Below are 27,857 nucleotides of genomic sequence, written 5' to 3'. Positions count from 1 at the left end.
TGTGATCTATCTGCAATGGCTTCCTAGTCAGGACAGGAGTGAAAATAAAACATCTAACTGAGGAGCTAGCTCCAGGAAAAGCAAGTTTAACTGAGATGATGAGAATAAAATAGAGTGTTTATTTTGCTCACAATAGCAGTGAGGGATGAGGGTTGAGCAGGGTTTGCTCTGGCTGTGCTGCAGTGCCATGTTTCCCAAGCAGGACCTGGAGACAGAAGGATACCAAGGACCTTCTTGGGCTGCTCAGGAGACAGCCCAGTGAGCAGCTGGTGTTCCCTGGGCAGTGTGCACCCCAGTGCTGGGCTCCTGCCAGCTGGAGGCCCTGGGCAGTGCCCGCAGCCAGCGGCATGATGGGCTGGATTGACCGGGTGGTGCCCCAGCCCCCGGTGCCCCACGTGGCAGAGGAGACCCCTGTGCAGCCAGCCAAGGTGAGCAGGGAGCCAGCCTGGGGGGCGATGGGGACCCCATGAGCATGGTGAGAGGTGCCTGGTGCCTCTGCATCATCCCCAGCACTGCAGCATCCCCAGGAGGGAAGGGGGCCGGGATGGATTCCTGCTCTGAGCTGCTGGGAAGCAGCAGGAGGGTGGGGAGTCCCTGGGGTTTGCAGCCACCTTTGAACAGGGACAGTGTCCCTTTGTGCCTCATTCTCTGACACCTCCTGCCTTTTGTCCTGAAGGCACCAACAGGAAAGGCCAGTGGCCCCGTGGATGCTGCTGAGCGGGCACGCACTGAGGGTAAGCCTCACACTGGTTCAGGCTGCACATCAGTGCTCCTTTACCCTCCTGTCCACTCCTGCCTGGCCTCCTGGGGGCTGCCAGAGTGGTGATAGGAGCTTGTCTTATTTTCCTCTGCTGCTGTTGAAGAAACAGAAAAGAAAGTGACCTTTGTGGTTTCTGAGGACTCGAGTTCTGTGTTTGACAGGTAGGCTCCTGCACCCTTTGTGCAGCATGATTTGCTTAGGATTTTGCTTTTTGTTGGGGGCTGGATGCTTTGGATGGCGTTCCCAGCTTGACTCACACCTTTCCCTGGCAGTGTGGGGAGCAGTGTGCTCTCCTGGCTCTCCCATGGGCTGGAGAAGGTGATTCCCCAGCCAGCCCCAACCCCAGGGCTGCAGGCACTCGGGAAGAGCTTTGAGACAAGCATCGACATTGCTGATGAGGTAGGAGACAGATCTGGGAAATGGTTTGGTATACTTGAGCCTCTGCCTCTTTTTACCTTTTTTTCTTTTTTCCTTCTTATCACTGTCCTGCTGCTAACTGGGAGCACTAAAGCTGCTCTGCATGGGTTTCTACCTTCATCCGTCCCTGGGGAAAGGGCAGGTTTCCCTCCCCACCCAGAGGGGTGATCCCTCTCTTGGGCTGTCGGGTTTTCAGACAATACGTTTGGTTTTTCAGACAGAGGTCCAGGTCCTTGGCGATGAGGAAGACGATGGTCTGGGTAAGGAGAGCTGGGAGTTTGCAGTTTGCAGCATCCTGGGACTCCCACCTCCCGCCTCCCCGCCTGGTGACGCCGGCACTATTGTCCCCTTGCGCTGGCTGAAGGGGGCACCTGAAGCTCCCAGCAGCGCAGATTCCCCATGCCCACAGCAGCGCTCTCCTTGCAGAGATAACTCCCTTCGATGCCGAGGAGGACGTCTCCGAGGGCGAGCCGGAGAGCGCCCCGGAGCAGTGGTGGGTGTCCAGCCAGGCTGGGGGGATGCGGGAGGGCAGGAGGGCGCAGCATGAGCTCCCCGAGCGCGGCGCTCTCCCCGCAGGGCAGGAAAACGGGTGTTCAGCTGGCTCTCACAGGGCTTCGAGAGGATTCTGCCGCAGCCGGAGGGGATGAAAAAGCCGGAGGTGAGCGTTGCCTAGCTCGGGAAGAGCGGGGGCTACCGGGCAGAGAGGAGAGTGGGGCGAGCTCCCTGCCTTCATTCTCTGCACACCCCAGCTGGGACCTTGGGGAGGAAAACCCAAGGGAATTCCGCAGAGCAAAAAGAAACCTCTGGGTGCTGTCCTGGTGTTCCTCCACCCTGATGCAGGGAGGACCCTTCACTTGGGACTGACGGGCTGGGGTCAGCAGCCCTGGTGTCTGGGTTAACTGCTTGTTGTCAGGGCAGTGGGGCTGACACCAGAGCCGGTCCTGTGTGGGGTTGAGCATGTGGGGGTGGGCATGTGGGGATGAGCATGTGCGGATGAGCATATGGGTCCTCTTGCGGTGGGGACGTGTCCACCTGGGGTGGCCTGAGGCCGCAGGCAGTGCTTTGCCACGTCCATCCGTCCCTCTGTCCCTCTGCAGCCAGAGCCGAAGGAGAGGAGCGAAGGCGCGGTGGAAGGTGAGCGATCCGATCCGCGACCCCCGGCCGGGCTGGGCTGGGCCGGGCCGGGCTGGGCTGGGCCGGGCTGGGCTGGCCTCGTCTCCAGGATTCCCTCTGTGCCGGGAGGGGTGGGGACACGGGTCCCAGGGGTGGGGACACCGGTCCAGCCATCACGGCACAGCCCTACACAACTTGTGTCCCCACGTGCCCATGTCCTTGCCCTAGGCAGGCTGCCAGGGGAGTCCCCGAAGCCTGTCCCTCTGCGGGACAGGGCGACCCTTCCTGGCTTGCTCCACTTCCCAACAATTTACGACAGCTCCATTGTCAACCCTCATTCTTTCTAATAAACCTGAGCAGGCACAGAAGGGACTAAAACCCAGGAGAAGTCAAAACCCGGCGCTCCGAGCGCCCCGGCGGCAGGGAAGGCAGCGGCTGCCCAGGGCCGGCCGGAGCCGGGGGCGGCCCCGAGCCCGCAGTCCGGGGCTGTGGATGGCACCAGGTAACCACGGTGGCACCTTCTGCCAAGCTCTGCTGGCCGCAGGGATGGCTGATGCCGGAGAAAGGCTCTGGCTGCCACTTCTACCAGGGGTTTCTTGTCTGCAGGATGTTCAGCTGGTTTGTCCAGGGGCTGGAGAAGGTGATGCCACAGCCGGTGACCAGGGAGAAGCAGGATACACAGGTAGGCTGTCTGACGAACAGGGAAAGAGCACGGGAACACCACATCCCTGATGAGCAGGGTGCCCCCTGCCCTGCAGATGCCACTAGATCAGGGCTGGGACCTGCTGTGGTGTGGGCTGTCACCAAGCTCTGTCAAGAGAACAAGTCCCCATGACCTGCTTAGCTGATGTTTGGCTTCTAAGCAGCAGGAGATCCTGTAGCATCTGCTTTCTTTATTGTTTCCTTGCCTTTCTGTGCAGCACTGGCTGGTGTCCAGGCTCTGGCATCTCATGCAGGTGTGGTCCAGCTCTAAGGAGAAGCAGCAGCAGCTTTACAGAGCTCTCCTTTCCTTCCCTGGCCCCCAAGGAAACTCACTTATGTGCTCCTGCTCTGTACCATTGAGTGTGGGGATGCTTGTGCCCATGGCCCAACCATCCAACTTGCCACAAAAATGGGGTATTTAGGGTAAAAGGGCCACCTTTACTGGAAATGGGGCATTGAGGGTAAAAATTGAGGATTACTGAAAATGAGCAGTGTCTCATGGTTCCCTTCTCCTCTTGACAGGGAGTGGCCACAGCAACCTCGAGTCCTGTGGAACAAAGTAAGTGATGGCTCCATTTCTCCATGATGGTTTGACTGCCAAGCTCTTTATTGGCTTGGGTTACTGGGAAGAGGGGTCACTGGCATCTTTATCCCCTGGTCTGCCCCGGGGGCCAGCTCAGGAGCCCCTGGAACCCCCCAAGGAAGCCATGGGAAGTTGTTGACACTTGAGAGGAGGGAGCTGTTGCTGAGCTGTGTTGTAGGCTTGGTAAAACTCAGGCTGAGGGAGTCTCCAAGTGCAGCATCCCACATCCTCAGGTCCTGGGTTTTGAGGTTAGTGCTGATATCAAGATCCATCCTGAGCTGTGCTGGAGCTGGAGGGATTTGATCAAAGAATTACAAGGGAACTCAAACCTGCTGCTTTCTTTCTCTCCTTTGGTGTTTGCCAAGCCTGGTGTGAGATGTCTAGGAAGGTACTCCAGGAAAACAAAATGCTGGGATTAGATGTCTTAGAATGGAATCTGCATGGTTGTGGGAAAACCTGCAGGGTTCACACTGCTACATGCCTGTGGAGGGGATCAAGCACCAGTTCTACAGGCAGGGGGGGCTTGGCTCCCCACTGCAGCCACTTTGGGAGATGCTGGACAAAATGCAGAGCCACAGCTGCCTCTGTGGATGGTCTGGGCAGGGTTACACACTCCTGTGCAAGTGCTGTCCCTTGAAAGGAGTGGCTGGTTGGGCTGTGGGAGCTCCTGATGGGAGCAGGGACAGTTAAGGCACATGGAAAATGCACACCCCCAGGGATACGCTGGGAACTTGCTCCTACAGGCCAACAGCCCCTTGGCAGAACCTGAGAGAGGGAAATCCTGGGGGAAGGCATTTCTCCACGTGTTTGTACAAACTGGAGGCCTGTGTGCTGCCAAGGACCTTGGAAAGAGGCAAAGCCAGGGATGCCACTGCGTGAGCTGGGCAAGCACAGCCCTGGTGCCCAGCTGGCTTTGGTGCCTTGAGGCATCTCCAGGTCACTTAACCTGCCCAAGGAAAGGAATGACTGGGTCATGCAGGAGATCTGCCCTGGCACCACGCTCATTAATGTTTTCCTTCTCCTTTTGTTTCAGGAGGCAAAGGGGCTTAGCGCCTCTGAAACAAACGGAAAACGAAGACCGTGGCAAACCAGCCCTTCCCACACCCAAAAGAGACCAACCTGAGGAGAAAGCACAGCTGGGGAGGAAAAGCACAGGGGAATCTGCAAATGGTGTCCAGCTCCTTCCCAGTTGGGGCAGTGGGACCCAAGGCTGGCACAGGGATCCAGTTCCAGGGCTGTCCCACTTGGCTCCCTCTTTGCTCTGGGAATTGGAGCTGCTGGTTTTGCAGGATGGTGTCTGTGAGATGGGACCTATAATTTACAGGATGGTAGAAAAGCATCACTCAGGACACCACCTCAGTGGCAGAAAGCCTCTTGCTGCAGTCTCCCAGCACTCCTGGCCCTCTCAATGCCCCACAACCTCTGAATATTCACCCCGAGACCCCCAGCTGAAGTCTTCAGGCTTCTTTGAGTCAACTTCTGCCTCTGAGGTGTAATCCATAAACCACTTGAAGCTCTTGTCAGCTCCTTGTTGCTTTTCTTCCATAACTGATTGTTTCCTCCCAGCAAGTGGAAAGGGCTCTGATCTGCAGCAGCAAATCAGGAGGGTGAGGTTAATCTCTAGGTGAATAGGTTGGAGTTAATGGTTAAACGTATTTGCCCGGGCTCTTCTTCTGAGAGATCTTACCCCAAACTCTCCTGACCCCCAGCTATGGCTGCTCCCTCCTGAAGCTCACAGCTCCATGGATGCAGCACTAACTGCAGCAGCAGGAATGTCCCAGCAGGGAGAGGATTCCAGGGGCTGTCTCCAGCCCAGAGGTTGCAGGCAGGCATGGCCAGTGCAGGCACACTGGGCTCAGGGGGGTGGGAGCCCCTACACCCCAGGGTTTGGATACAGACCTTGGAGTAGCAGGCTGGTTTGGGTTGTGAGCGACCTTTGAAGATGAACTGGTCCAACTTCCCTGTCCTGGGCAGGGACATTGTCCCTTAGACAAGGCTGCTCCAGGCCCTGTCCAACCTGGCCTTGAACACTTCCAGGATGGGGCAATCACAGTACACTATTCCTTCCTTATGTCCAATATGAATGTCCCCCCTTTCAGTTTAAAACTGCTGCCCCCTGTCCTTACAGACCTTGGTAAAAAGCCCTTTTCCAAATTTTGAATAAGCCCCCTGATGTATTGACAGGCCAGGTTAAGATCTCCCACTGTTGCATCTCTTTAGGACAATCCAGGCAACTCTAACAATGAGTTGTGAGCCAGGAGAACACCCTGAGATCCACCCCTGTGTTTATAATCAATCTTGCTTGTACCAGGACACAGATTTAGTATTCACCCCATTTTCATATAATGTATCCAAAAGCCATGGTGTGCTTTAGAAGCCATTTCCCTGATTGCTGCCCCATGTTTTAATTCATGGAGATCCAGAGGGAATGGACTAAAGGCATTGTGGACATCATGGGGTGGGTAAACAAGCCACAGATATGACACTGCATGGGTTTCCTGCCTTTCTGTAGTTCAGTTTGCACGTTTCCTATTAGCTTTGCTGTGGACATGAGACCTCAAAATAAACTGGTTTTACAGCGAGCGGATGTGCTTCCTCCTCCTGTTTCTCTGGTGTGAGCCTGACCTGGTAGGATGGGTACCCCTGGGACATGGAGAGGGCTCCTCCTGGGTCAGACTCCTCACTCTGCAGCTGCCTACAGCCCCCAGTAACCTGCTGTGGGTTTTGCCCCAGAGATGCTGGGAAGTGCTGTGGGATGTTCTTTGCCTGGGAGAGTGCTCAGAGCAGGCAGGACATGGTGCTCGAGTGCCGTGATGTGGGCTCTGGGTTGGGTCTCGCAGACCCAGGGTCCTTGGGCTGTGCTGGGACAGAAATTCACAACGGGGAAAGGCTTTGGGCTCCTCCAGATTGCAAGGAGGGACAAAACATGGCCTGGAGATGGGCCAGGACACTGCTGGTGGAGGAGGCTGCATGTGCAGGGCAGCCAGCACTCATCTGTGCGCAGAGGATTGTAGCTTTCCTAGAATCACAGCATGCTTTGGCTGGCAGGGCCCCTAAAGCTAAACCAGCTCCACCCCCCCTGCTGTGGGCAGGGACATTTCCCTCTAGACCAGGTTGCTCAAGGCCTTTGTGGGGTTTTGGCTGTGCTTGGCAGAAAATAGTGAATTTTCTTCTTCCTTCTGCCAAGGGGCCCAAGGCACCTGTGCAGCCCAGCTCAGGGTGAGACTGGTGAGTCAGGGACAGAAAGAAAGACTCCAGTCTTCAGGTGGATCAGAAGGCCCCTTTAATGAAAGTTGTGGGTCCTTTTATAATGTGGCTCACGAAGGTGGTACCTGATTGGTCTCAAAGTAGAAACATCTCACACTATCAGTGTGCTATGAACAGCACACTGTGGAGAACCATAACTATAAACAGTGCTTACAGAAAGAGAGATAATCATTGTTTTAATTCTTTTCCTCTAAGATTAATTTAAATTGTCTCTGTTCTTTCTTTGACTGAACTGAGAATCTCCACACAGGGGCAGCAGGGCTGAGAGCTGCTTCAGCACTGCCCCCCTGAGCACAGCAAGCCTGGCACCTGCCTGGCCTCTGGAGAACCTGCTGCTGCCCCTTCACCACCTCCCTTTCCCCATCCCTGTTTCAGCTCATGCAGCCCCTGGGGAGCAGGAGGAAACCCATCTCATCCTGAAGGAGATGGATGATGGCCAGATGAATGAAGAGATGGCAGCCTGGGCTCACGAGGCTGAGCTGCAGGCAGATGCTCATTCCCTTCCCACCATACAGGAGGAGCCTCAGGAAGAAGAAGCCAGGTAGGGGAAGGGAGATGCTGTTGATGGACATGTCTGTGTGCTCTCCAGCCACCAGTGTGGTGGCCATGGGAGGGGACAAGCCCGTCCCTGGGCATCCATCCTTGCCAGTGCTGGTGCTGGAGCTGGCAGCCGAGGTGCCTGTTTCCAAAAAGGGGGAATCCCCCAGCAGGATCCAAAAGGTGCTTGATCAAATGTCATTTTCTCCTGGTGTCTCAGTTTTGGTGAGGGCAGGCAGTGCAGAGCCATGGGAGCAATGCTCACAGTGCCCTGCAGAGGACAGGTGAGGGAGGCTCTGCTTGGGCTCCTGTGAGTAGAATTTGGCCCCAGGGTAAGAGGTCTTGGACCTGTTCCCAGCAGTGGTTCGTGCAGCTGGAATGCCATTCAGAAATGGAAATTGTCTCTGTATCATTCACCCTTGCTTCTGCCATAGAAACCCCTGCTGGGCTCTGCCCAAGGGCTGGGCAGTGAGTTCAGAGCCAGCAGTGAGCTGTGCTGCAGCAGGGGGATGAGAGGGCTCCATGCTTGCTCACAGAGGGTTTCTGAGCCCCCCAAAGTGCTCCCCGAGCCCAGCACACCCAGGTGAGCACAGCAGTTCCCCCTCCACAGGGGCAGTGCTCAGCTCTGCTCAGCACAAGGGCAGCCCTGGGCCTCACTGGCTCAGCAGAGCTCGGCCAGAACCCACAGAGAGCTCCTGGTGGGAGCCTCACACACCTGGGGGGCTTCAGCTCATGAGCTTCTCCTTTCCAGAGTCTGTTTGTGCTCCCCAAACACTGCCAAGGGGGATGAGGAAAAGGAGGAGGAGGAGGAGGAAGAGAGGAAGAAAGAGGAAGAGGAAAGGAAGGAAGAAGAGGAGGAGGAGAGGAAAAAAGAGGAAGAGGAGATGAAGCAAGAGGAGGAGGAGGAGAGGAAAGAAGAGATGAAGCAAGAGGAGGAGGAGGAGAGGAAAGAAGAGATGAAGCAAGAGGAGGAGGACAGGAAAGAGGAGGAAGAAGAGAGGAAGAAAGAGGAAGAGGACAGGAAAAATGAGGAAGAGGAGAGAAAGCAAGAGGAGGAAGAGATGAAGCAAGAGGAAGAGGAGAGGAATAAAGAGGAAGAGGAGAGGAAGAAAGAGGAGGAGGAGAGCAAAGAAAACGAGGAAGAGGAGAGGAAGATAGAAGAGGAGGAGAGGAAGATAGAGGAAGAGGAGAGGAAGATAGAGGAAGAGGAGAGGAAGATAGAAGAGGAGGACAGGAAAAAGGAGGAAGAGGAGAGGAAAATAGAGGAGGACAGGAAGAAAGAGGAAGAGGAGAGAAAGGAGGAGGTGAAGAAGAAAGAGGAGAGGAGGAAGAAGGAGGAGGTGAAGAAGAAAGAGGAGAAGAGGAAGAAAGACAAGGAGAGGAAAAAAGAGAAGGAGAAGAAGAAAGAGGGAAAGAGGAAAGAGGAAGATAAGAAAGAGGAGGACCAGGAGGAGAGTGCAGAGTGAGTGGCTCCCGTTGCCTTTAGGGCTTTGTTGGGAACGAGGGTGATTGTAGCTTTTGTTTTAAGTGCGTTCACCAGCTGGAGAGGCTGAAACACCCACGGCAGAGCAGAGCTGCCAGCCTGGCAGGCGGGGCAGGGATGGGTGTGCTGGGGATGGGTGTGCTGGGGATGGGTGTGCTGGGGATGGGTGTGCTGGGGATGGGTGTGCGGCAGGGATGGCAGGCAGGAGGGATGGCAGGCAGGAGGGATGGCATGCGGAGGGATGGCAGGCAGGAGGGATGGCAGGCAGGAGGGGATGGCAGGCAGGAGGGATGGCAGGCAGGAGGGATGGCAGGCAGGAGGGATGGCAGGCAGGAGGGATGCTTTGGCAAACCGGCTGCCCCCAGGGCTCGCTGCTGACGCGGCACCTGGTGACAGCAGCGTCTCCCGGTGACACGGGCTCCGTCTCCATCGCGGCCGCCCGTAGCAACCGCAGCCCCTCCTGCGCCTTCGGGAGGCGGGAGCGGGCAGCTCCGGGAGATGGGCCGTGCTATTTAAACCACGTCCAAAAATTCAGGGCACTCGGGATTATTTTGAGTGTTACCGAGCTGAATGTAAAGACAGGATTATGTGTTGTGTCTGCAAAAGCTGCTTCATACAAGTAGGTACAATTTTACATTTCTTCCTGTTGTAGAACATAGCCGAGCTCTTGTGGAAGGTGGTGACTTTGGTCTGGATGGTATTGGGAGACATCTTTCTGCTCAGATTAGTAGTTTGCTCTGATTTCACATGAGATAAACATTTAGGGATTTATTACCTAGCACTACAATATTATTCTGTGTTAATTCCTCTAAAGTAGCTAGATTTTCAGGAAGAAGCTGAAAACACATGATTACTCACTGTCAAACCCATATGTTGTATTTCATCAAAATCTGTTCCTGGAGCTTCACTAGAAACTTGAGCTTCAGTTGTGGGGTGAATGAGATGCTACTCCACCCTTCAATGTGTTTGTTTACTGGGAAAAGAGAGAGAGACCAACAGGTTTTCTAGTTTAGGATGGAAAGATTTGTGATCACATTTGAAGAGAGCATAATTTTAAATATTAAGGGGGGAAATTATTAAAAATAACAAAACAAATATTTTCATGCATTTAGCTGTCCTTAAATTCTCATTATCCCAAATCCCTGCTTTGCATTTCTTGCCAGAAAAGAGCAAATCAAGAGGTAAATGCACAGAGCAACATTTGAGATGCTTTTATTTCAGTTATGAAGTTATATTAAAGCAATAAAATCAGTCTTGAGAGCCCCTTTGTCAGAATGGTGGAGCTGAGGCCTGTGCTTGCTCAGGAAGGAAAATGAGAATTATGTGTCCTGGTGGTGTCTTGCTCAGGCAAATGTGGGATTTGAACAGTGCTCGTGGGAAAGCCTTGCCTGGAAATTAGGTTCTGGCTTTTTATTAGGTCCATTTTAATTATATGAGAAATGATGCACAGGAGGGGAAACATTTTGCCTGGATCTTTCTGCCTCTGTGGTTTCTGTTTATGCCCATGCAATGCCCTGATTCATTTATGCACCTCTCACCTGGTCTCCCAGGCAGTGTTTTTTCTCTCCCTTCCAGACCCCTGCTGCAGCCTCCTTGTGTCCCTGCTGATGAGGGTGTGGATGAAGCCTGCCTTGCCCAGGAGGCCCTCAGGGCTGAGCAGCTGGAGGAAGTTGAGATAAGTAATCTCCAAGGTGCCCTTGTGCAGGTACAGCACCGCTCCCTGCTCGGGCTCCCTGCACTGAGCTCCTGCAAGTGCTGGGGCTCAGAGCTCCTCTGAGGGGATGCAATGCCCTGGGAGGAGCAGGCTGGGCTGGGCACAGGACATGTTGTCCACCAGGGTGTCCCCATCCCTGAAGCTGGGCCAGCAGAAGTGGCTGTGGATGGAGGGAAGGCTCCTCTCACCCTCCAGAGTGGGCACTGAACAAGCTGAGAGCCTGAGTAGGAGGGACATGGGGCAGCCAGTGCTCTTTCACTGACAGAAAGGGCTTTTTCTCCTTAAAATGGCTTTGTTTTCATTTTGAAGGTGGAAGAGGAGACAGCTGAAGCTGCTGAAACCGATGCTGAAGGTACAAGGTGCAGCAGTGTGGTGCCAGGCTGGGATGGAGTGAGGCAGGGGATGCTGGGGGAGAATCCAGCTTCTCCTCTCCTGCTGGCAGGGAGCAGGGAGCTGACTTCTCTGCAGCCTGCAGGGGCAGTCAGGGCTGTTCACAGGGTAAAGCAGCAGGGGCACAGCACAATGGCAGTATTGGCATTGTCTGGAGCCAGCTCTGAATGTACAATGCTTAATCCTGTTGATTCAGCAATCCCTGATGTGAAATAAGATTTTTCTCCTTCAGCTGGAGGATGTACAGGGATAAAAAATATTTTCTCTACCACTTTTCTCCCTTTGGGAAATAACCAGTGACATAAACCACATTTTAATGTAATGTTTTAGGAAGTAATGGTTGGTCATGAAAATTAGGTGGTGAGTTCCCATTGCAGCCTGACTGAGCAGAGGCACATCCTGGCAGAACTCCACTGGCATCAGGAAGTTGCACAGGGAATGGCTTGCCCTCACCCCTGAGATTCTCTGCATGCAGCCCTTGCAGAGGGGCAATGGTGCTAGAAAGTCCTGATTTGTCAGGAGCTGTAGTGATAGGACAAGGAGCAATGGGTACAAATCGAAAGAGGGTGAATTTAGGTTAGATTATTAGGAAGAAATTCTTCCCAGTGAGGGTGGTGAGATACTGGAACACGTTGCCCAGGGAGGTTGTGGATGCCCCAACCCTGGCAGCACTCAAGGCCAGGCTGGATGAGGCCTTGACCAGCCTGGAGCAGCAGGGTATGTCCCTGCCCATGGGACACGACCTTTAATGTCCCTTCCAACGCTTAACCTTCCATGACTCCATGAAAAACACCTGCTGGGATGCCCACCACTGCCACCAGCCCCTGTGAGCAGCAGCAGCGGCCCCAAGCCCGGCTCAGCCCCACATTCCTGCCGTGCCACATCCCTCCCTTCTCACAGCACTCTGTTCTGTTGCAGCTGCAGATGCCTTGTCCCTTGCTTGAAGCTCCTGGCGGCCGCTAGCAGCATGGCCAGGCGGGCCCAGGACGTCGAGCTATTCCAGCTGGTGCATGACAAGCCCCGGGCTGGCAGGGCCCCCTGCCCTGCTGGCCACGGGGCTCTAGAGCAGCTCCCCAATGTCCCCAGTGTCCCCAGTGTCCCCAGCTGCCGAGCCCCCGCTGCCATCCCTGTCCTTGCCAGCAGCAAGCCAAAGGCTGGAGTTGTCAACCCCAATTTTTGCACTGAGGAGCAATCCCCACTAGGTATTAGAATGTTGGCTTTGATGCCTTGTGTAGCTAGAGGGGTGCAGGGGGGTTCCTGGAGTAGTGGCTTTTTCTGTTGCTTTCTGCGGGGGGGGGGAAAGAATTAAAGAAAATAAAAGCATGCTTCATGTTGCAGCACAGAGGCTGGGGAACAAAACCCACGTGTTTGTCTGCTTCTGCCTCATCACTATGTGCCTTTCTAGCCAAGCCTAGAGAGTGTTGGCAAATCCTGTGTGTTTAGAGCTGGTCAGAAAACTCTCCTGAAGGAGCTGCAGGCAGAGGGTGCAATATCACCACACATTTCTCTCCTGCATTTGTGCAGCCTGCTCATGCTGAGGAGAGGAAGGTGGAGGTTTGCTGCTCATGGCTTTCTGCCTTTTCTGCAGCTTTGCTTTGCTTTGTTTTTCACCAGCAATCTGAGTTCTGCTGCTTTTCCTTCCATGCAACAGGATTTTAACCTTGCCACCCAAACAGGCCTTTTCTCAGGCATTTAATCAATCCACACTCTGATCCACTACCTCCACAGCAGTGTGAAGCAGGAGGAGGTGCAGGGTCTCTCAGATGTGTGAAAACCTCCCACAGAAGAAATCCTGTAGGATTTAATTTTATTTTGTTAAATAGCTAAGAAAAGACATCACACTTAACTGGCCAAGGTAGCAGCCCCTGGTGCCATTTCTCCTTTGGACAACTGGCATCTTTCTTGACCTACCACAAACATCCAGCCTTCCTGCTTCTGACCTTGCCTGTGGCAGGAAGCAGTTATTAATTACCTCTGCAGAAGAAAGAAGCCATAAATGCTTATTTAAATAGTGCCTTATTCTGCATGAAAAGCAAACACATTTAAATAGTGCCTTATTCTGCATGGAAAGCAAACACTGTGTGGTTCAGGGCTGTCACAATCCATGTGTTTTACATTCAGAAGGACCAGGAGAATCTCCACACCCTGGGAGGCAGGTTTGCTCCTGGAAATCCTGGGTTCCTGCAGGGCACCTGCAGCTGGGAATCCTAATATCCATGGTTTTCCAAACCACAGGAACCCAACACTCACATGGAGTAGCTGCAATCACTGCAAGCTGGGCGAGCAGAAGGGCAGCAGATGGCAGCTCTTAGAGTGTTAAAAACTGGGCAAAAAGAAAGATAAAGAAGTGCTCCAAATGCTTAGGAGAAAGGAGAGCTAGGCAAGGAGGGAAGGGAGGGAGGAGGAGAGTCCTTCCCACACGCTGCAGGGCCTGGGGGCAGCTCTGGGGTCTGGAGAGCCATCCTGGCTGCAGGGGGGCCCTGCGCCCCTCACCTGCCATTATTGTCCTTCCCCACGGAGCAGGTCACCCCCCCACCGTGGAGATCAAGGATGTGGACAGCCCAGGCCGTGCTGTGGAGATCCACGGCACCTATGGAGAGCTGCCTGCTGCTGGTGCTCCCAACCTGCTGGCCGTGCCCGGTGCTGCATCCCCCAGGTACGGCTCTGTCCAGGGTACAGCATCCCCCAGGCACAGCATCCCCCAGGTACAGCATCCCCCAGGTACGGCTCTGCCCGGGGTACAGCATCCCCCAGGCACAGCTCTGCTGAGCACAGCATCCCCCAGGCACAGCATCCCCCAGGTACAGCCCTGCCCAGGCACAGAATCCCCCAGGTACGGCTCTGCCCGGGGTACAGCATCCCCCAGGCACAGCATCCCCCAGGCACAGCATCCCCCAGGTACAGCATCCCCCAGGCACAGCATCCCCCAGGTACAGCATCCCCCAGGTACAGCATCCCCCAGGCACAGCATCCCCCAGGCACAGCATCCCCCAGGCACAGCATCCCCCAGGTACAGCATCCCCCAGGCACAGCATCCCCCAGGCACAGCATCCCCCAGGCACAGCATCCCCCAGGCACAGCATCCCCCAGGTACAGCATCCCCCAGGCACAGCATCCCCCAGGCACAGCCCTGCCCAGGCACAGAATCCCCCAGGTACAGCATCCCCCAGGCATGGCTCTGCCCCGTGGTCCCAGCTCCCCCGAGGCTGCCAGCACAGGAACATTTATTATCCACATTTATCCATGTGGAGATGCTCATCCCCAGCAGATTTGGACAGTGCTGTGTGTGCAGAGGGTGTCACCCCAGTGCACAGCAGAGGAGATGGCCAAAGCCTTGCCTCTTGTTTGTATTTTTTTAAGCTTTATTTTGATTAAAGCTTCTGTGGGCAGGGACAGCCCTGTCTGTGTGTCCTCCTGGAGATGGGCTTGATCCCCAGGCCATGGGTAAATCCCATTTGTCTCTTGTCAACCTGTCTGTGTTCCCAAATTCAGAGCACAGAGGGTCTATGTGCTGGATATGAGCCTGCATCTTAAAAATTATCAATTTTCTTCTGGTATTTTGCTACAAGAGTTTGCAACACGTCCCTTCTGGGTCTGAGCTTTCAGAGGAGTGATGGAAGCCCCATCCTGCAAAGTGTTCAAGGCCAGGTTGGATGGGGCTTGGAGATACCTGGTCTAGTTGGAAGGGGTCCCTTCCTGAACTAAATGGTCTTTTAAGGTCCCTTCCAAGGCAGATCATTCAGTCATTCTATGCTTAGAGAGAGGGAGGATTAAAACTGAGCTTAAAAATTAAGTCTGGAGGAAATGGATTTTTTTCTGTGGTGACACTAGGTTCTTTTGAGGCTCACTCTTGCAGAGGATTCAAAATGAAAGCTAAAGTGGGATTTTTTCTGTGCTGAAAACTAGGTGCTGTAGTCATTCTCACTTAATAGTTTGGATCTTTTAGTTTTTGCTCCTGCAGGAGCAAAAAAAAAAAAAAAAAAGGCAAAAATGTCCACAATCCTGTGTGTTGAACAGCTAAAAAAAAAGTGGTGAAAATGTCCACAATCCTGTTGAACAGCTAAAAAAATGGCAAAAATGTCCACAATCATGTTGAACAGCTATCTATACTGGGACAGCAGAGCCCAAGGCTTCATGTAAAACACCTGCAGTGAAAATACTGACAGCATTAAACAGATTTGCAGTTACACGTGTGAGCATATAAACCCTTCTGCTGGCTCTCCAGGGAGTGTCTCAAAACAACACTGGGTATTTTTAAAAGGGACTCCTGTTCTCCTACATAAAGAAATAAAAATTAATTCTTGTGAGCCAGAAGGAAAATGCTCAGGTCCTGCTGGTGTTTCCAGAGGAAGAAGACATAACTCTGCACTCAGCAGTCACCCAGCATCTCTAAATCCCTTCCACTGGCCAGTCTGGAGTTATTTCCTTCATGGCTCTGTGAAGGATTGGAGGGAACAATGTTTAGACAGAGTCATAAAGACTCATTGCAAGTGAGCCCCACACCTGCCTGGAGCCTGGGAAGCTCCTGCAGGCACTGCCAGGACACCCTGGCTGTGCCAGTGGGCAGGGACCCTGTGCACCCCACATGCTCCAATGCCTCTGCCTGCAGCATTCCAAGGGCACCAGAACCTGAGCAAGGGTCAGGCTGTGACCCCCTTCCACCCCAGCTGCTCTGAGGGTGTGTGTCTGCTGCAGGGTGCCCCTGACAGAGCCCAGGGCTGGAACCTGGGCTTGCTCAGGGCTGAGGACAGTGTGGTGCCCTGAGGGGACAGAGGCAGGGGAAGGGCAGCTGGAGACTGCTGAGAGGCACGTTTGAGAGCACTTTAAAAGGAGGGTTTGTGGTTTTCCTCCACCCCTGCACCAGGCACTTGGGAAATGAAGGCTTATCAGTCTTGTTCACCTGCTCCACCTCCCAGCAGGACACAGCTGGGAGCCAGCAAGGCTGGAGGTGGTGGGTTCACAACGTTTGAATCCCATTTGACTCCCGTTTCTTTGGGAGATTTGTGATGGCAGGATGACCTCCCTCAGCATCCTGCCCTCTCCTGCTCCACACACAGCACTGAGACATTTTGTGCCATGGCCAGTGGGATCAGCAGTTGTGGGGGCAGGAGACAATTTCCTCATCACAGCTGAAGTTCTGGGCTTGGCTGCAGGTTTGCAAACCAGTCTAGATTTTTGCTGGGACTGCTATCTTCATATTCAGCTTCCCTTCTGACACCTTTTGTGCCCACATGTAAGGAAGTCACCTGAGAAACCCATCTGTGCCGAAGGGAGCCCCAGCTGTGTTAGGACACAAGCTCTGGGTGTTCTGGCATTGCACTTTCCTTGCCCCTTAAGTGCAGTGATGTGGAGCTGTGGCACTGGGGGCAAGCACAGGATGATGCCTGCCCTCTGTACATCTTGCCAGATACCCAAACTGAGTTGCAAAATGGGCCAGGTGGCTGCATATCCATGGAGCCAAGGGCTGGCTGGTGCTCAGGGAGAAGCAGGGCTTTAGCAGGAAAGGAGCAGGGGAGCTCACTCCCAGCTACTCCAGGCAATGGCAAAAATTAGGGGACCCTAATAGAAGGGGGAATGGAAAACAGGTCACACCTGGGAGGAGGGGAGGAGGGAGAGGAGCCAAGCCAAGCCAAGCCTTGGTCTCTGTGGTTTTGTCTGCAGGAGGAAGAGACTTCTCCCAGAGGATGCTCTGGACAAAGGGCTGGTGAGCCAATCCCCCAGCCAAGGGCTGGGCTGGGACCAGGAGCAGAGGGAAAGGTGAGAAATGGGCCCAGGGGCTCCAGATCAGCCAGGGGTTCACACCCTGGGGTTCACACCCTGGGGTTCACACCCTGGGGCTTGGGTGGAAATAGCAAACACCCCAAATACCCTTTGGGATACCAAAGGGAGAGGGAGCCATGTCAGTTTGTGTTCTTCTCACAACACAATACCCAAACAAACACAGGTAGATCCTAATTCAGGTGCTGTAGGTTAAAGAATGGGTCATGACGGGGTCATGGCTCAAGGCCAGGTTGGATGGGGCTGGGAGCAACCTGGTCTAGTGGAAGGTGTCCCTGCCCATGGCAGAGAGGCTGGAATGAGATGAGCTTTAAGGTCCCTTCTAACCCAAACCATTCCAGCTTTCTATGACCCCATGGACCTGCCCTGGCCTTTCCTACCTCCATGAAATGCCCTCTGGTGTCCCCACAGCCTCCCCGAGCGCATCGGCTCAGCCTCGAGCCTGAGCAGTGCCATCATCAACACCCGGCTCCAGGAGCTGGTGAGGCTCTTCAAAGAGAGGACTGAGAAGGTGAAGGAGAAGCTGATTGACTCTGATGTCACCTCAGATGATGAGAGCCCCGTGGCATGTGAGTCCAGGCGGGGCTGGGAGTGTTTCCCTGGTGGGTCCCCATACACACTGTCTTTTCTGGGAGGCAGCTGTTTTATTAACAGTTTAAAGACCTTAAGAAAAACTGCAGTAAAAAGATTTTTCTGCCCTTTCAAATGACTGTGTGGCCTCTCCCAGCTCCCACCAAGCCAGCACCTGCAGCAGCAGCAGTGCCTGCCCCAGGAGGGGAGCTGGAGGGGGACAAACCTTTGGGGGATGACCACTACTGTGAGATGCTGTGCTGCACGTTCAAGCGCCGGCCCTGGCTGGAGCACCTGAAAAGCTTCCAGCTCCCCAGCAGCATTGACCCCCTGACCAGTGAGTGATGGAGCACAGCCTGGGCTGGGGGCACGCTGGTGGGACTGGGGGAGGGAGGGGGATGGGGGGGGGCAGGGGAAAGCTAAGCAAGAAGCAACTTAGTTTTTTCACTAAAGCACAGACTTTTAAATTCCTCTGCAGGGCACAGGCTTTCCTAAATACTTCCAGCTGTGGGTGTCAGGAGCAGGACTGGGTATTCGGCTTTCCCTCTGGTGTGGATACCCCCCAAAAAATTAAAATCACAGAAGAAGATTCTGTGTGGCCACCCCAGAGAAGCCCAGCTCTTTCCTTAGTCCTTCGTGTTCCTCAGTCCTTTGGAAGCCTCTGGGCTCAGGCAGCCAGCCACCAGCTCAGCATGGCTGGAGGGGAAAAAGAAAAACAGGGAAGCTGGAGTTGTGGGAGCAGTGCAAAAGCAAATATAGCTGAATGAGCAAAGTTAGAAGAAGCTTTTTGATGAAACGTGGTGTGTTCTGTGACCAGGGGTGTTCACTCTGTGCTGGAGCCCAGCTGCAACCAAACACTGTCACCAAGAGACTTCCTGCAGGTTTTCCTGCTGGGCTGAGGGCAGGTCAGGGGATGGAAACCCCTCTGAGCAGAGGATTCCCACAGAGGAGGGATGTGTTTCCAGCTGATGGTGGTGCTGTTCCCTGTGTGCAGATCTGATGTACGTGCTGTGGCTGTTCTTCGTGGTCATGGCCTGGAACTGGAACTGCTGGCTGATCCCTGTCCGCTGGGCCTTCCCCTACCAGACTCCAGCCAACATCCACTACTGGCTGCTGGTGGATTACCTCTGTGACCTCATTTATCTGCTGGACATCCTCATCTTCCAGACCCGGCTGCAGTTTGTGCAGGGGGGAGACATCATTGTGAGTGGCAGGGCACTGCAGCCAGCACTGGGGACCAGCTGGGGCACTCCCACCCCATCACCTGAGGGTGCTGCTGGACTCTGAACTAGCCCTCTCACCATGGCCATGGCCACCAGGGCTTGCCTGCAGGGTGCTGCTCCAGGGTGGCTCTGCCCGTGGTGAGGTGCTCATTGACTGGCCCTGGCACAGCCGTGTGGTGCCAACCTTGGGCATGGGTGTAACAAACTCTGGGGTTCATTTCCAGGAGCACACCAGGCAGGACGTGCTAGCAATTGCAATCTGAACACACAGATCACTCCCCTGAGATAAGGGAAGCCCTTAATTTCATTTCCATATTCAGTTAAACAGACTGAAAAAAATCACACCTCGAGGGTGCAGCCTTCCTGTGGCCACGCAGATGCTCAGACAGGCAGTTTCTCCTGCAAATGCTGATTTTGTGGTGCTGGCACTGTGATGTGCTTTTCCTGGGATGCAAAATCAACACAGGATGTCCCAAGGTAGGATGGGAAGATGGCATACAGCCAGGATTTCTCTGCTTGCTCTTCTCCCCTTTCAGGCACAAAGGGAGCATCTTCCCTGTTGTAGTGCAGAGGAGGAAAGCCAGGCATGACCACACTGGCCCTAGTTTTCCTTTCTCTAAGCAATAATCAATATTCCTCTCTCTCCTTCCTGTGTTCCACCAGACTGACAAAAAGGCCATGAAAGAGAACTACCTGCGATCACAGCGCTTCAAGGTTTGTCAGCCTTCTTATTCATCTGAATCTTTCCTCTGCCCTGCGGGTTCAGCCCCATCCCAGTGGTCCTGCAGGTCCCCACAGAGGTTTCTCCCTGTGTGGATTTCAGATGGATGTGCTGTGCCTGCTGCCCCTGGATTTCTTCTACTTCAAAGTGGGTGTCAACCCCCTGCTGCGCTTCCCTCGCTGTCTGAAGGTGAGTCAGGGCTCACAAAGTCAGAGCAGCAGCTGCAGAGGGCACAGAGGAGTCCTCTGCTGCCTGGGGTGAGCTGTGGCTGGTCAGACCCATCCATGATGGCAGGAGGATTATAAAATGGAGGGAAGTTTTGTCCCAAAGGCTTTGCAGGGATGTTGGTCACACACTTCATTTCAATCCTAAAGCGCTCACGTTTGACCAGAAGGACGCTTAAGGATGGAGGCAAATCTGCCCGTGGCAGTCTATGCTGCAGAGGGGCTGCAGGAGGGAAATGAGGGGCAGGAGGGTTTTATGGGGAGGTGATTCTCCCAGGGGAACCTGGAACATGCAGCTCTCCTTCTCCTCCCAGTACATGGCCTTCTTCGAGTTCAACAACCGCCTGGAGGCCATCCTGACCAAGGCATACATCTACAGGTGAGGGCCATGGGGGGAAGGAGGGAGCATGGAATTGTTCTTTGCCCCTGGGGAGGAAGGTTCACTTCATTCTGCACTTGTTCTGGGTCCCTGGTTTCTTTCCCTGCTGTGCTGGGCTGGCTGACATGGCCTTTGATGTGGTGAGACATGAGGGTGCCAAAGCCTGCATGGGTAGGATCACTTCTCTCCAGCCCACGGGGACAGGGGTGCTGGAACTGAAGGAGAGCCATCAGCAGATAAACTGCTTTTCTTAGCATTTCTGGAGCTGCAGGAGGCAGCAGCAGGGTTGGGGTGCTCTGTCACCTGTATGGTCACCACTTCAAGGCTCCTACTGATCCCAGGGGAAACCTGACATCTTTCCCTGGCAGTCATCATCTCCCTTCCTGCTCTCTCCTGGGCTTTTCTGCAGAGTGATTCGGACCACTGCCTACCTGCTGTACAGCCTGCATGTGAACTCCTGCCTCTACTACTGGGCCTCAGCCTACGAAGGGCTGGGCTCCACCACCTGGGTCTATGATGGGGAAGGAAACAGGTACAGGCCAGGGCTGGGGGTCTCACATAGCACAGCCTGCTGGAGCTGGAGCAGTAAGGGAGGTGTGGGGATGCAGCTGGATTCATGAAAATCCCTGAAGCAAAGGGTTGGGAGTGCCAGGAGATGATGTGGAGCCAGGGAGAATGACAAGGACAGCAGGGATGGGAAGTGCAGTAATACAGAGTGCTGCAAGATGAGGCTGCAGCTGGGCAGAGGTGGAAAGCAGCCACAGGTTGAAGGGACTGAAGAAGTGGAATCCAAGCATGACTCTTGTTTCTGTCTGTTGACTGTTGCCAGGTTGGGATGGAGGAGTGACCCCGTGTGTCCCTGTGCCCTGTGCCAGCCCCCCCAGACCTGTGAGGTCTCTCTCTCAGAGTGAGATGGGGACAGTGGCCAGCCCTTCCCCTCACCATGGCAATACCTGTGTTAAATGTCCCCTGTGCAGTCAGTGATTGATGCCACAGGCAGAGTCCTTGGCTCACAAGCTGAATGCCCACATCTGTGTTAATGTTAATACTAGAGAGTTATTTTGTATGATATACAAATCTGTGTCCATCTTCAGGTGGAAACAAAACACCCAAAGGAATGCCCAAGACCAGGGAATCAGGAATTCACTTAGCTTCTCTTAAATCCTATTCCAACAATTTGCTCACAAGCACACTTTTCCCCCTGATGATTTCTAAAAGTGTAAATTTGGCTGAAAATATGTTGCTGGTTTATGGCAGAGGAGCAGAAAACAGGAGTAACCAGAGCTGAGCCTCCCAGGTGGAGGATCCTGGAGGGACCATTGGTTCCCCTGCTCCTGTAGCATCTCCAGAAGCACCTGCAGGTGTGGTGGGGAGTCTGAAGCCCTTCAGTTTTTCCTTTTGTCATCCATAATTGCTCTCAGCAGGCTCTGGCTTGCCATGGCCATGGCCATGAGCTCAGGGCTGAGGGGTGAAACAGAAATGGCTTCAGAGCTGCCTCCTCTTCTCCTCTTCTGCTCTTCTCCTTTTCTCCTCCTCTCCTCCCAGCTACATCCGCTGTTACTACTGGGCAGTGAAAACCCTGATCACCATCGGGGGCCTGCCAGACCCCAAGACACTGTTTGAGATCGTCTTCCAGCTGCTGAACTACTTCACAGGGGTCTTTGCCTTCTCTGTCATGATAGGGCAGGTGAGTTGGAGTCAGGGGGAATTTACAGCCTCAGGTGGGGGTGGTTTTGGTGGGTTTGGTCCACAGGTTTGCTTCTCTGGGTGTGTTTTCCCCATGGGGAGACCTGCTTAGCATTGGTGTAAGACAAAAAGGATCTGGCAGATGCTGGTAGGGCTTGGCTTACATGCTTAACCTGCTGAGGGATAAGTGACAGCAACTTAAAGTTCTCCTCCACCTCTTCCTTTCAGATGAGAGATGTGGTTGGTGCAGCCACTGCAGGACAAACGTACTATCGGAGCTGCATGGACAGCACCATTAAATACATGAACTTCTACAGGATCCCCAGAGCAGTTCAGAACAGGGTGAAGACGTGGTATGAGTACACATGGCACTCCCAAGGCATGCTAGGTGAGACCCAGCCACTCCAAGGGTGAACACTTGAATCTCATGTTTTATCTCATGTGGTTGCTCTGCAGAGCTGAAATGTTACTGTCAAACACCACTACAATTTGGGGGTGGAGGGTGGCTAATTTTACTCCTCAGCATAGGGGCTGGTTTGCCCACCTAGGGAGTTTACAGACTGCCACTGGGTCACAGCACTTTGGTGACTTGGCATCACTCACAGCACACTGGGTCCAGTGTCCCACATGCCCTGGAGAGAGGACAGTGACTGTCCAGCAGCAAAGCCACCACGTCACCCTACCAGTGAGTCATCAGGCAGGACCAGAACCTCTGTGCCCACCTTCCTGGACAGGAAAAATGCTGATTTGGGCTTGGTGGTGTGTTTCTGAGAGCCATCAGGGCAGGGACAATGCAAAGGGTGATTTTCCATCATGCTTCAGATTTAGACCTGCAGGTTGCTGGGTGGGCAGAGGCTGGAGGAGACCCTTCTGTGCGAGCTGGCTCCTGCCCTCTGCCCCACAATGTGGGCTGCTTCCCTACTGCCTCATGAAGGACACACTCCCAAATCAAGTGCTGGAAGCAGCCACTTTTCTGCTCTGTCTCACAGATGAGTCAGAGCTGCTGGTGCAGCTGCCAGACAAGATGAGGCTGGACATCGCCATCGACGTGAACTACAACATCGTGAGCAAAGTGGCCCTGTTCCAGGTACCCTCTGCAGCACAGCCCTGCCTGGCACGGCCTGCCATGCCAGCACAGACTAAGGCTGGCATGTTTTGGCTCTGTTTGGGCTCAGGGCTGTGACAGACAGATGATCTTTGACATGCTGAAGCGGCTCAAATCAGTGGTGTACCTGCCCAACGACTACGTGTGCAAGAAGGTGAGGGGATGCTTGGGAGTCACAGCCAGGCTGTGCAGGGCAGGAGGGAGAGCCAGGCCTGGCCCTTCACCCTGCTGAGCCACCTCACAGGGAGGGAATTTGGAGCAAAAACACCTTCGGTGAGAGCTGGCCTTGTACAAGGCAGCTCTGAACAGCAGGGGAGCAGGGGAAAGCTTGTTGGGCTCTTTGGGATGCTGAGATGAGAATGCTCAGGAGTGAGCACCATCAAGGCATTTTGGGAGCTTGGAGAGGTCATGGAGATTCCCAGCAAGACGCTGCTTAGGGCATCCATGAGGTGTCCCTGTTTCTGGGCATGCCAGCCAGCTCCCTGTTCCCTGCAGGGAGAGATAGGCCGTGAGATGTACATCATCCAGGCGGGACAAGTGCAGGTGCTGGGCGGACCCGACGGCAAATCCGTGCTGGTGACTCTGAAAGCTGGATCTGTCTTTGGGGAAATCAGGTGAGAGAAGCATGGTCAGGGAGCTGGGGAAATACAGCTTGTGGGTGAGCAGGGTGGGAAGTGGAGGGATCAGCAGCATCCCAATTAATCTTTGTGACTGAGAGCCATGAACGCTGGGCAGCGGCTGAGACACAAATCACAGCTTTCCTGCTGTTTTTGTCATTGTGTTTTCTTCTGCCTGGAGAGCTGGTGATGGTAAACATGGATGGAGGAATGGGAAAATTGATCAGAAAAGGTGTTTCACAAACACAGTCTCCCAGCCCTTCCACGGGAATGAAAAGCCCTGCACCATTTGGGAACACAGCAATACTGCTGCCTCCCCACAGCCCAGCAGACACCAGACTGGTGTAAAATGCAATATTTAACCCTTCAAACCCACAAATAATTTTTATATAGTAGTCCATGCAAGGTTTCCCTTTATCATTCTTTAAAAACTGCACGATAAACTCCATCAGGAGTGCAAATTAAACTCTGAGTCCTCTGAAAGACAGAGGTGCAGAGTGTAAAGGAGATTTTCCGTTCTGAGCCTGCGAACAGAGGTGTTGATGTCTTGCATTGTCTCTCCCAGCCTGCTGGCAGCAGGAGGGGGAAATCGCCGCACAGCAAACGTCGTGGCCCACGGCTTCGCCAACCTTTTTATTTTGGAGAAGAAAGACCTGAACGAGATTTTGGTGCATTACCCGGAGTCTCAGAAGCTGCTGCGTAAGAAAGCCAAGTGCGTGCTGGGCCGCTGCTTTCTAACCTGCGGGAGTTTAAAACCAGCAGAGCCTGGGCTTCGCAGTCTCGGGGGAGTTTCCTGTGGGTGTGAAGCCCTGGGACAGCTCCTGTGCAGGCGCTCCCGCTCCCGGAGCGGCTCCGGGCCGGGCTGCGGCCGCCGGCCCTCGGCAGAGGGCACCCGGCCCCCGGCGCTGCTGCGGAGCCTCCGCCTGCCAAAATTCGCCTCTCACAGGGGGTGGAGCTGGGCAAGGAGCATGGCCGAAGTGCCTTCGCTTAAAAAATCTGTGTAAAGATTCGGTTTAGTTTTTAGCATCGCTTAGATTTGTTGTTCTGTCCTCCCTAAGACACGCAAAGCTCCTTGCGCTTTCAACCCTGGTTTCTGTCTATTATAAAACCCAGCTGACAGAATGTTCCCGGACTGACATCACCTCTCCCTTTCCCCTTTCCGTGCTGCAGGAAAATGCTGAGAAGCAACAACAAACCCAGAGATGAGAAGGGAGGCCCCGGAGATGCCCTGGTCATCCCCCCGAGAGCTGACACCCCGAAGCTGTTCAGGGCCGCCCTGGCTGCCACGGGGAGGATGGGGGGCCAAGGGCCCCTGGGGCGGCTCCGCTGGAGGCTGAGGGAGCTGCAGGCGATGCAGGCGATGCAGGAGGCGCAGGTCAGCACGGGGAGCGTCCAGATCCGGCCTTGCTTCCCTAGGTGCCGAAAGTGCTCTCCCCACCAGCTCCGGAGTGGTTAAGGTGCCTTAAAGGACCGAGCTCAGGATGTTGGGGTCTGTCAAAGTGTAGACAGGCAGGCAGGGGTGACCCAGCATCTTGCACAGCTCTTTGGGGGAGTGCCAGTGTCCCACAGGGGTTTGTTTTGTGATACAAAAGGGAAATGCATTAAATTTTTGCCTGCCTGTGCTAAGCCTGAGTCCAATTTCTAGCTAGGCTGTAGCCACAGATGAATTAATGTCTCTTCTATCCTGCAGAGACAGGATAATTAATCACAATTAATAATAATGATTCATAATTAATCAATTAATCAATGTACTGGCACCCACAGCCCAGACGATGTCCCAAATCTTTCCCCAAGTGGCCAGGACAGAGGTCCCCAGAGCAGGCAATGCCACCTCTGCAGGAGCCCCCTTGCTTTTTGCCACGAGCAGCTGAAAAGGAAAATGGCCCTGTCCTTTTTTTCCCCCTTTTTTTCTTCCAACTGTCTCAGCTAAACTTGTAAGGAAAGTTTTGTCTCCGTGCAGCCCCTGCTGTTCCTATTCCCAGCATGGAGCCAGGCACACTTATCACACCTGGATGTGCAGAGGGAGGGCAGGGAGGAGCTGGTAGGGAGTGCAGTGACCTTGAGGCTGGGTAAACACCAGGCTGATGCCAAGCATAGCTGCATTTCTGCAGTCCTCCAGAGGCATGAGGAGCTTCAAACCATGTGGTGTTTAACATGAATCCATACCCAGTTAACAGCAGCAGTGAGCAGTGGCACTGAGGCTCTCTCTGAATGAGTGAAAGAAGCCCAGTGCTGAGGGTGCATGAACTGGGAACTAACCCCACCTGGGGGTGAGCAGGACCTGCTGACATCCCTCTCCTTGGCACATCCCTGGGGCTGGCTTCTCTCCAAAGGAGGACAGGGCAGGCTGGGACTGCTCCCTCACAGCAGCACTAGGCCAGGTTTGGCCAAGACCAGCCCCTCCAGAAGCTTCAGGAGCAAGCCAAAAGTTAGTGCGGATGTGGGAGAGCTCTCTTGTGCTCCTCTCTCTGTGCTTCTCAAGATATGCAGGATATAATCCAGCAGCCCCTCTTACAGGGAGCATCTCTGGCATCAAGCTGACATCCCAGTGCAGAAATCCTGTGCTGGAACCACAGAACTTCTGTCCAGCTTTGCCATGTCAGGGATAGTGGGCAAGGATCTGCTAAGGTTGTTTTTGTCTCTTTTTTTAACTTTTTATTGCAGGGTTCCAGTGTCAGCCCAACCCCACCAAAATCCCCAGTGCACCAGAGATCTCCTGTCACATCCCGCAGAGCACAAACCCGCCTGGGAGAAGAAATATCCTCAGAATCTCCTGATCATTCAGTCACCATTCGTGTCATTTCCACAGCAAAAGAAGATGAGGAAATCCTTGCTGCTGAGATTTCAGAGAAAGATGAAAAAAAAGAAGAGCAATGAAAGAGCAGCAGGTCGCAGGGCAGACGTAGGAGTCAGGCAAATGCCTGGGCCAGCAGATTTTTGTTGTTAATGATTTCCATGCAGTGGCTGTAGGTTTTTTTGTGTGCTGTGGGTAGGATCTGCCTCTCTCTTCTGCCCAGACCCTCAATCACTGCTGATAAAACCCTCTGCCATTTGACCCAGAACCATACAAGGTTTCTCTGCTCTGCAGATCTATTGAGCACCTTTATGAATTTCCCACTTAATCTCAGGTCAGCCCTCTTGCTTTGAAATCTGGCCTTGTGGAGGGAGAGCTATGGAAAAATTGCTTTTTATGGCTCTGGATGGTTAATGAGTGTTCAGACAAAGCATGAAGAGTTATTCACCTCTGACAGCTGAGTCACCACTTGGCTAGAAACAACCAAGGGGAAAACAACAAGGTTTCTCTGTTGGGCTCAAGGTTGACAGCAGCAGTAGGGAGTGATTCATCTGAAAAGGATGTGGGCTATGCTCACAGGCCAAGCTTGATTTGCTCACAAATCAAGCTGTCATGAGAATGCCAAGCTCTGTCCCCAAGTGCACAGACTGCAAGATGCTTGAGGGTCCCCTCGTGGTGCCAAGACCACCTTGGCTTTGCCACTGGGAAGAATTCTTGCCAGCTGCCCACCCTGTGAGGGTGGTGGACTCTCCATTACTGGGGGCTCTCATGGGGAGATTTGATGAGCATCTTTCAAGGATAGAGAAGCACAGTCCTGGATGAGATAGATGTTCCTGGAGTTCTCTTCCAGCCTCGGGATCTTTCTGTGCTGCCACTGCTGGGAGGGATAAGCAGAGAGCAGGAAGGGAGAAGCTGAGTTGGTTCCAGCTGGGAGGGGAAAGAGAAGTGCAGTAAGTGCTCTCCTCTCCCAGACAGTGTTCCAGAGCCAGCTCAGAGCCTGTCATGTGCCAGCAAGTGTGCATGAGCATGCAGGTGCTCCCCTGCACTCCTTGCTGGAACTCAGTGGCATCCTCACTTCCAGCAGGCAATTCCCAGCCCTCCAGCCACTTCAGGCTGGCTCTTGGCCACATTTCCCAGGAGAGAGAAGCCACTCTGGTGCTGCTCATCACTGAAGTCATGAAGTCACTCTCCCAGCTGTGCTGGGACCGGGTGCTGGAGGGGAAGGCAAACATCTGCTCAGCACCAGCTGATTGCTCAAGGTGTCCCAACTTCTTCCAGCTCCTTCCTCATCCTCCTCCAAGCCAGCACCCAGCAGAGTGAGCTGCAGGTGAGCTGAGAGCTGAGAAGCAGTGCATGAGGTGGTGCTGGGTGAGGTTTGCACATCCTCCCCAGGTTTTGGCTGCCCATGTTCCCACAGCACCACTGGCTGCATCGAGAGGAGCCACTTTCCATCCTCTGGAGGAGAAGCTGGGGCAGGTTTTGCTGCAGGGAGCAGCCCTGTCACCGTGGCCAAGGGACTTCCCAGGTGTTCAGCAAATGCAGTGAGCAGTGCTGCAGGTTCCACAGGTCTGGCTGTGACACAGAGAAGGGTGGCAGTGCTGGTGTCACCCCCTGGGTGATCTCTTTTCCCATCAGCAGCCCAGGGCTGACCTCCACCTCCTTTGGGATCTTCTTTTGTTGCTTTTTCCCCCTTTCTTGCAAAATGTGTGGGTTTCTGTGGCAAAAAACAAAGCCAGGAAAGGTGTTAGCATTAGTTAATAATGTCTTGCTTTCTTTTTAAACAAATTTAATGAG

At 53.9% G+C, this 27,857-nt stretch overlaps 1 protein-coding gene across 1 annotated transcript; it reads left to right on the top strand.

Moving 5' to 3' along the window:
* Positions 1-251: 251 nt before the first annotated feature.
* On the top strand, positions 252-27,857 carry CNGB1 (cyclic nucleotide gated channel subunit beta 1). The gene is made up of 33 exons (XM_059857743.1): positions 252-428; positions 677-703; positions 830-921; positions 1,033-1,159; positions 1,395-1,437; positions 1,604-1,670; positions 1,754-1,835; positions 2,275-2,311; positions 2,651-2,792; positions 2,897-2,972; positions 3,515-3,551; positions 7,218-7,383; positions 8,131-8,212; positions 9,228-9,434; positions 10,451-10,567; positions 10,886-10,928; positions 13,490-13,622; positions 16,628-16,723; positions 17,156-17,313; positions 17,472-17,651; positions 18,309-18,517; positions 19,201-19,251; positions 19,361-19,447; positions 19,797-19,861; positions 20,271-20,393; positions 21,407-21,548; positions 21,776-21,935; positions 22,537-22,634; positions 22,723-22,806; positions 23,148-23,266; positions 23,835-23,981; positions 24,440-24,644; positions 25,934-27,857. The coding sequence occupies exons 1-33, from the start codon at positions 348-350 to the stop codon at positions 26,144-26,146; spliced, it is 3,696 nt and encodes a 1,231-aa protein (XP_059713726.1). The 5' UTR covers positions 252-347; the 3' UTR covers positions 26,147-27,857.

Source organism: Haemorhous mexicanus, chromosome 12, assembly GCF_027477595.1.
Source record: "Haemorhous mexicanus isolate bHaeMex1 chromosome 12, bHaeMex1.pri, whole genome shotgun sequence".
Lineage (NCBI taxonomy): Eukaryota > Metazoa > Chordata > Aves > Passeriformes > Fringillidae > Haemorhous > Haemorhous mexicanus.
This window is presented reverse-complemented; position numbering and strand designations above follow the sequence as displayed.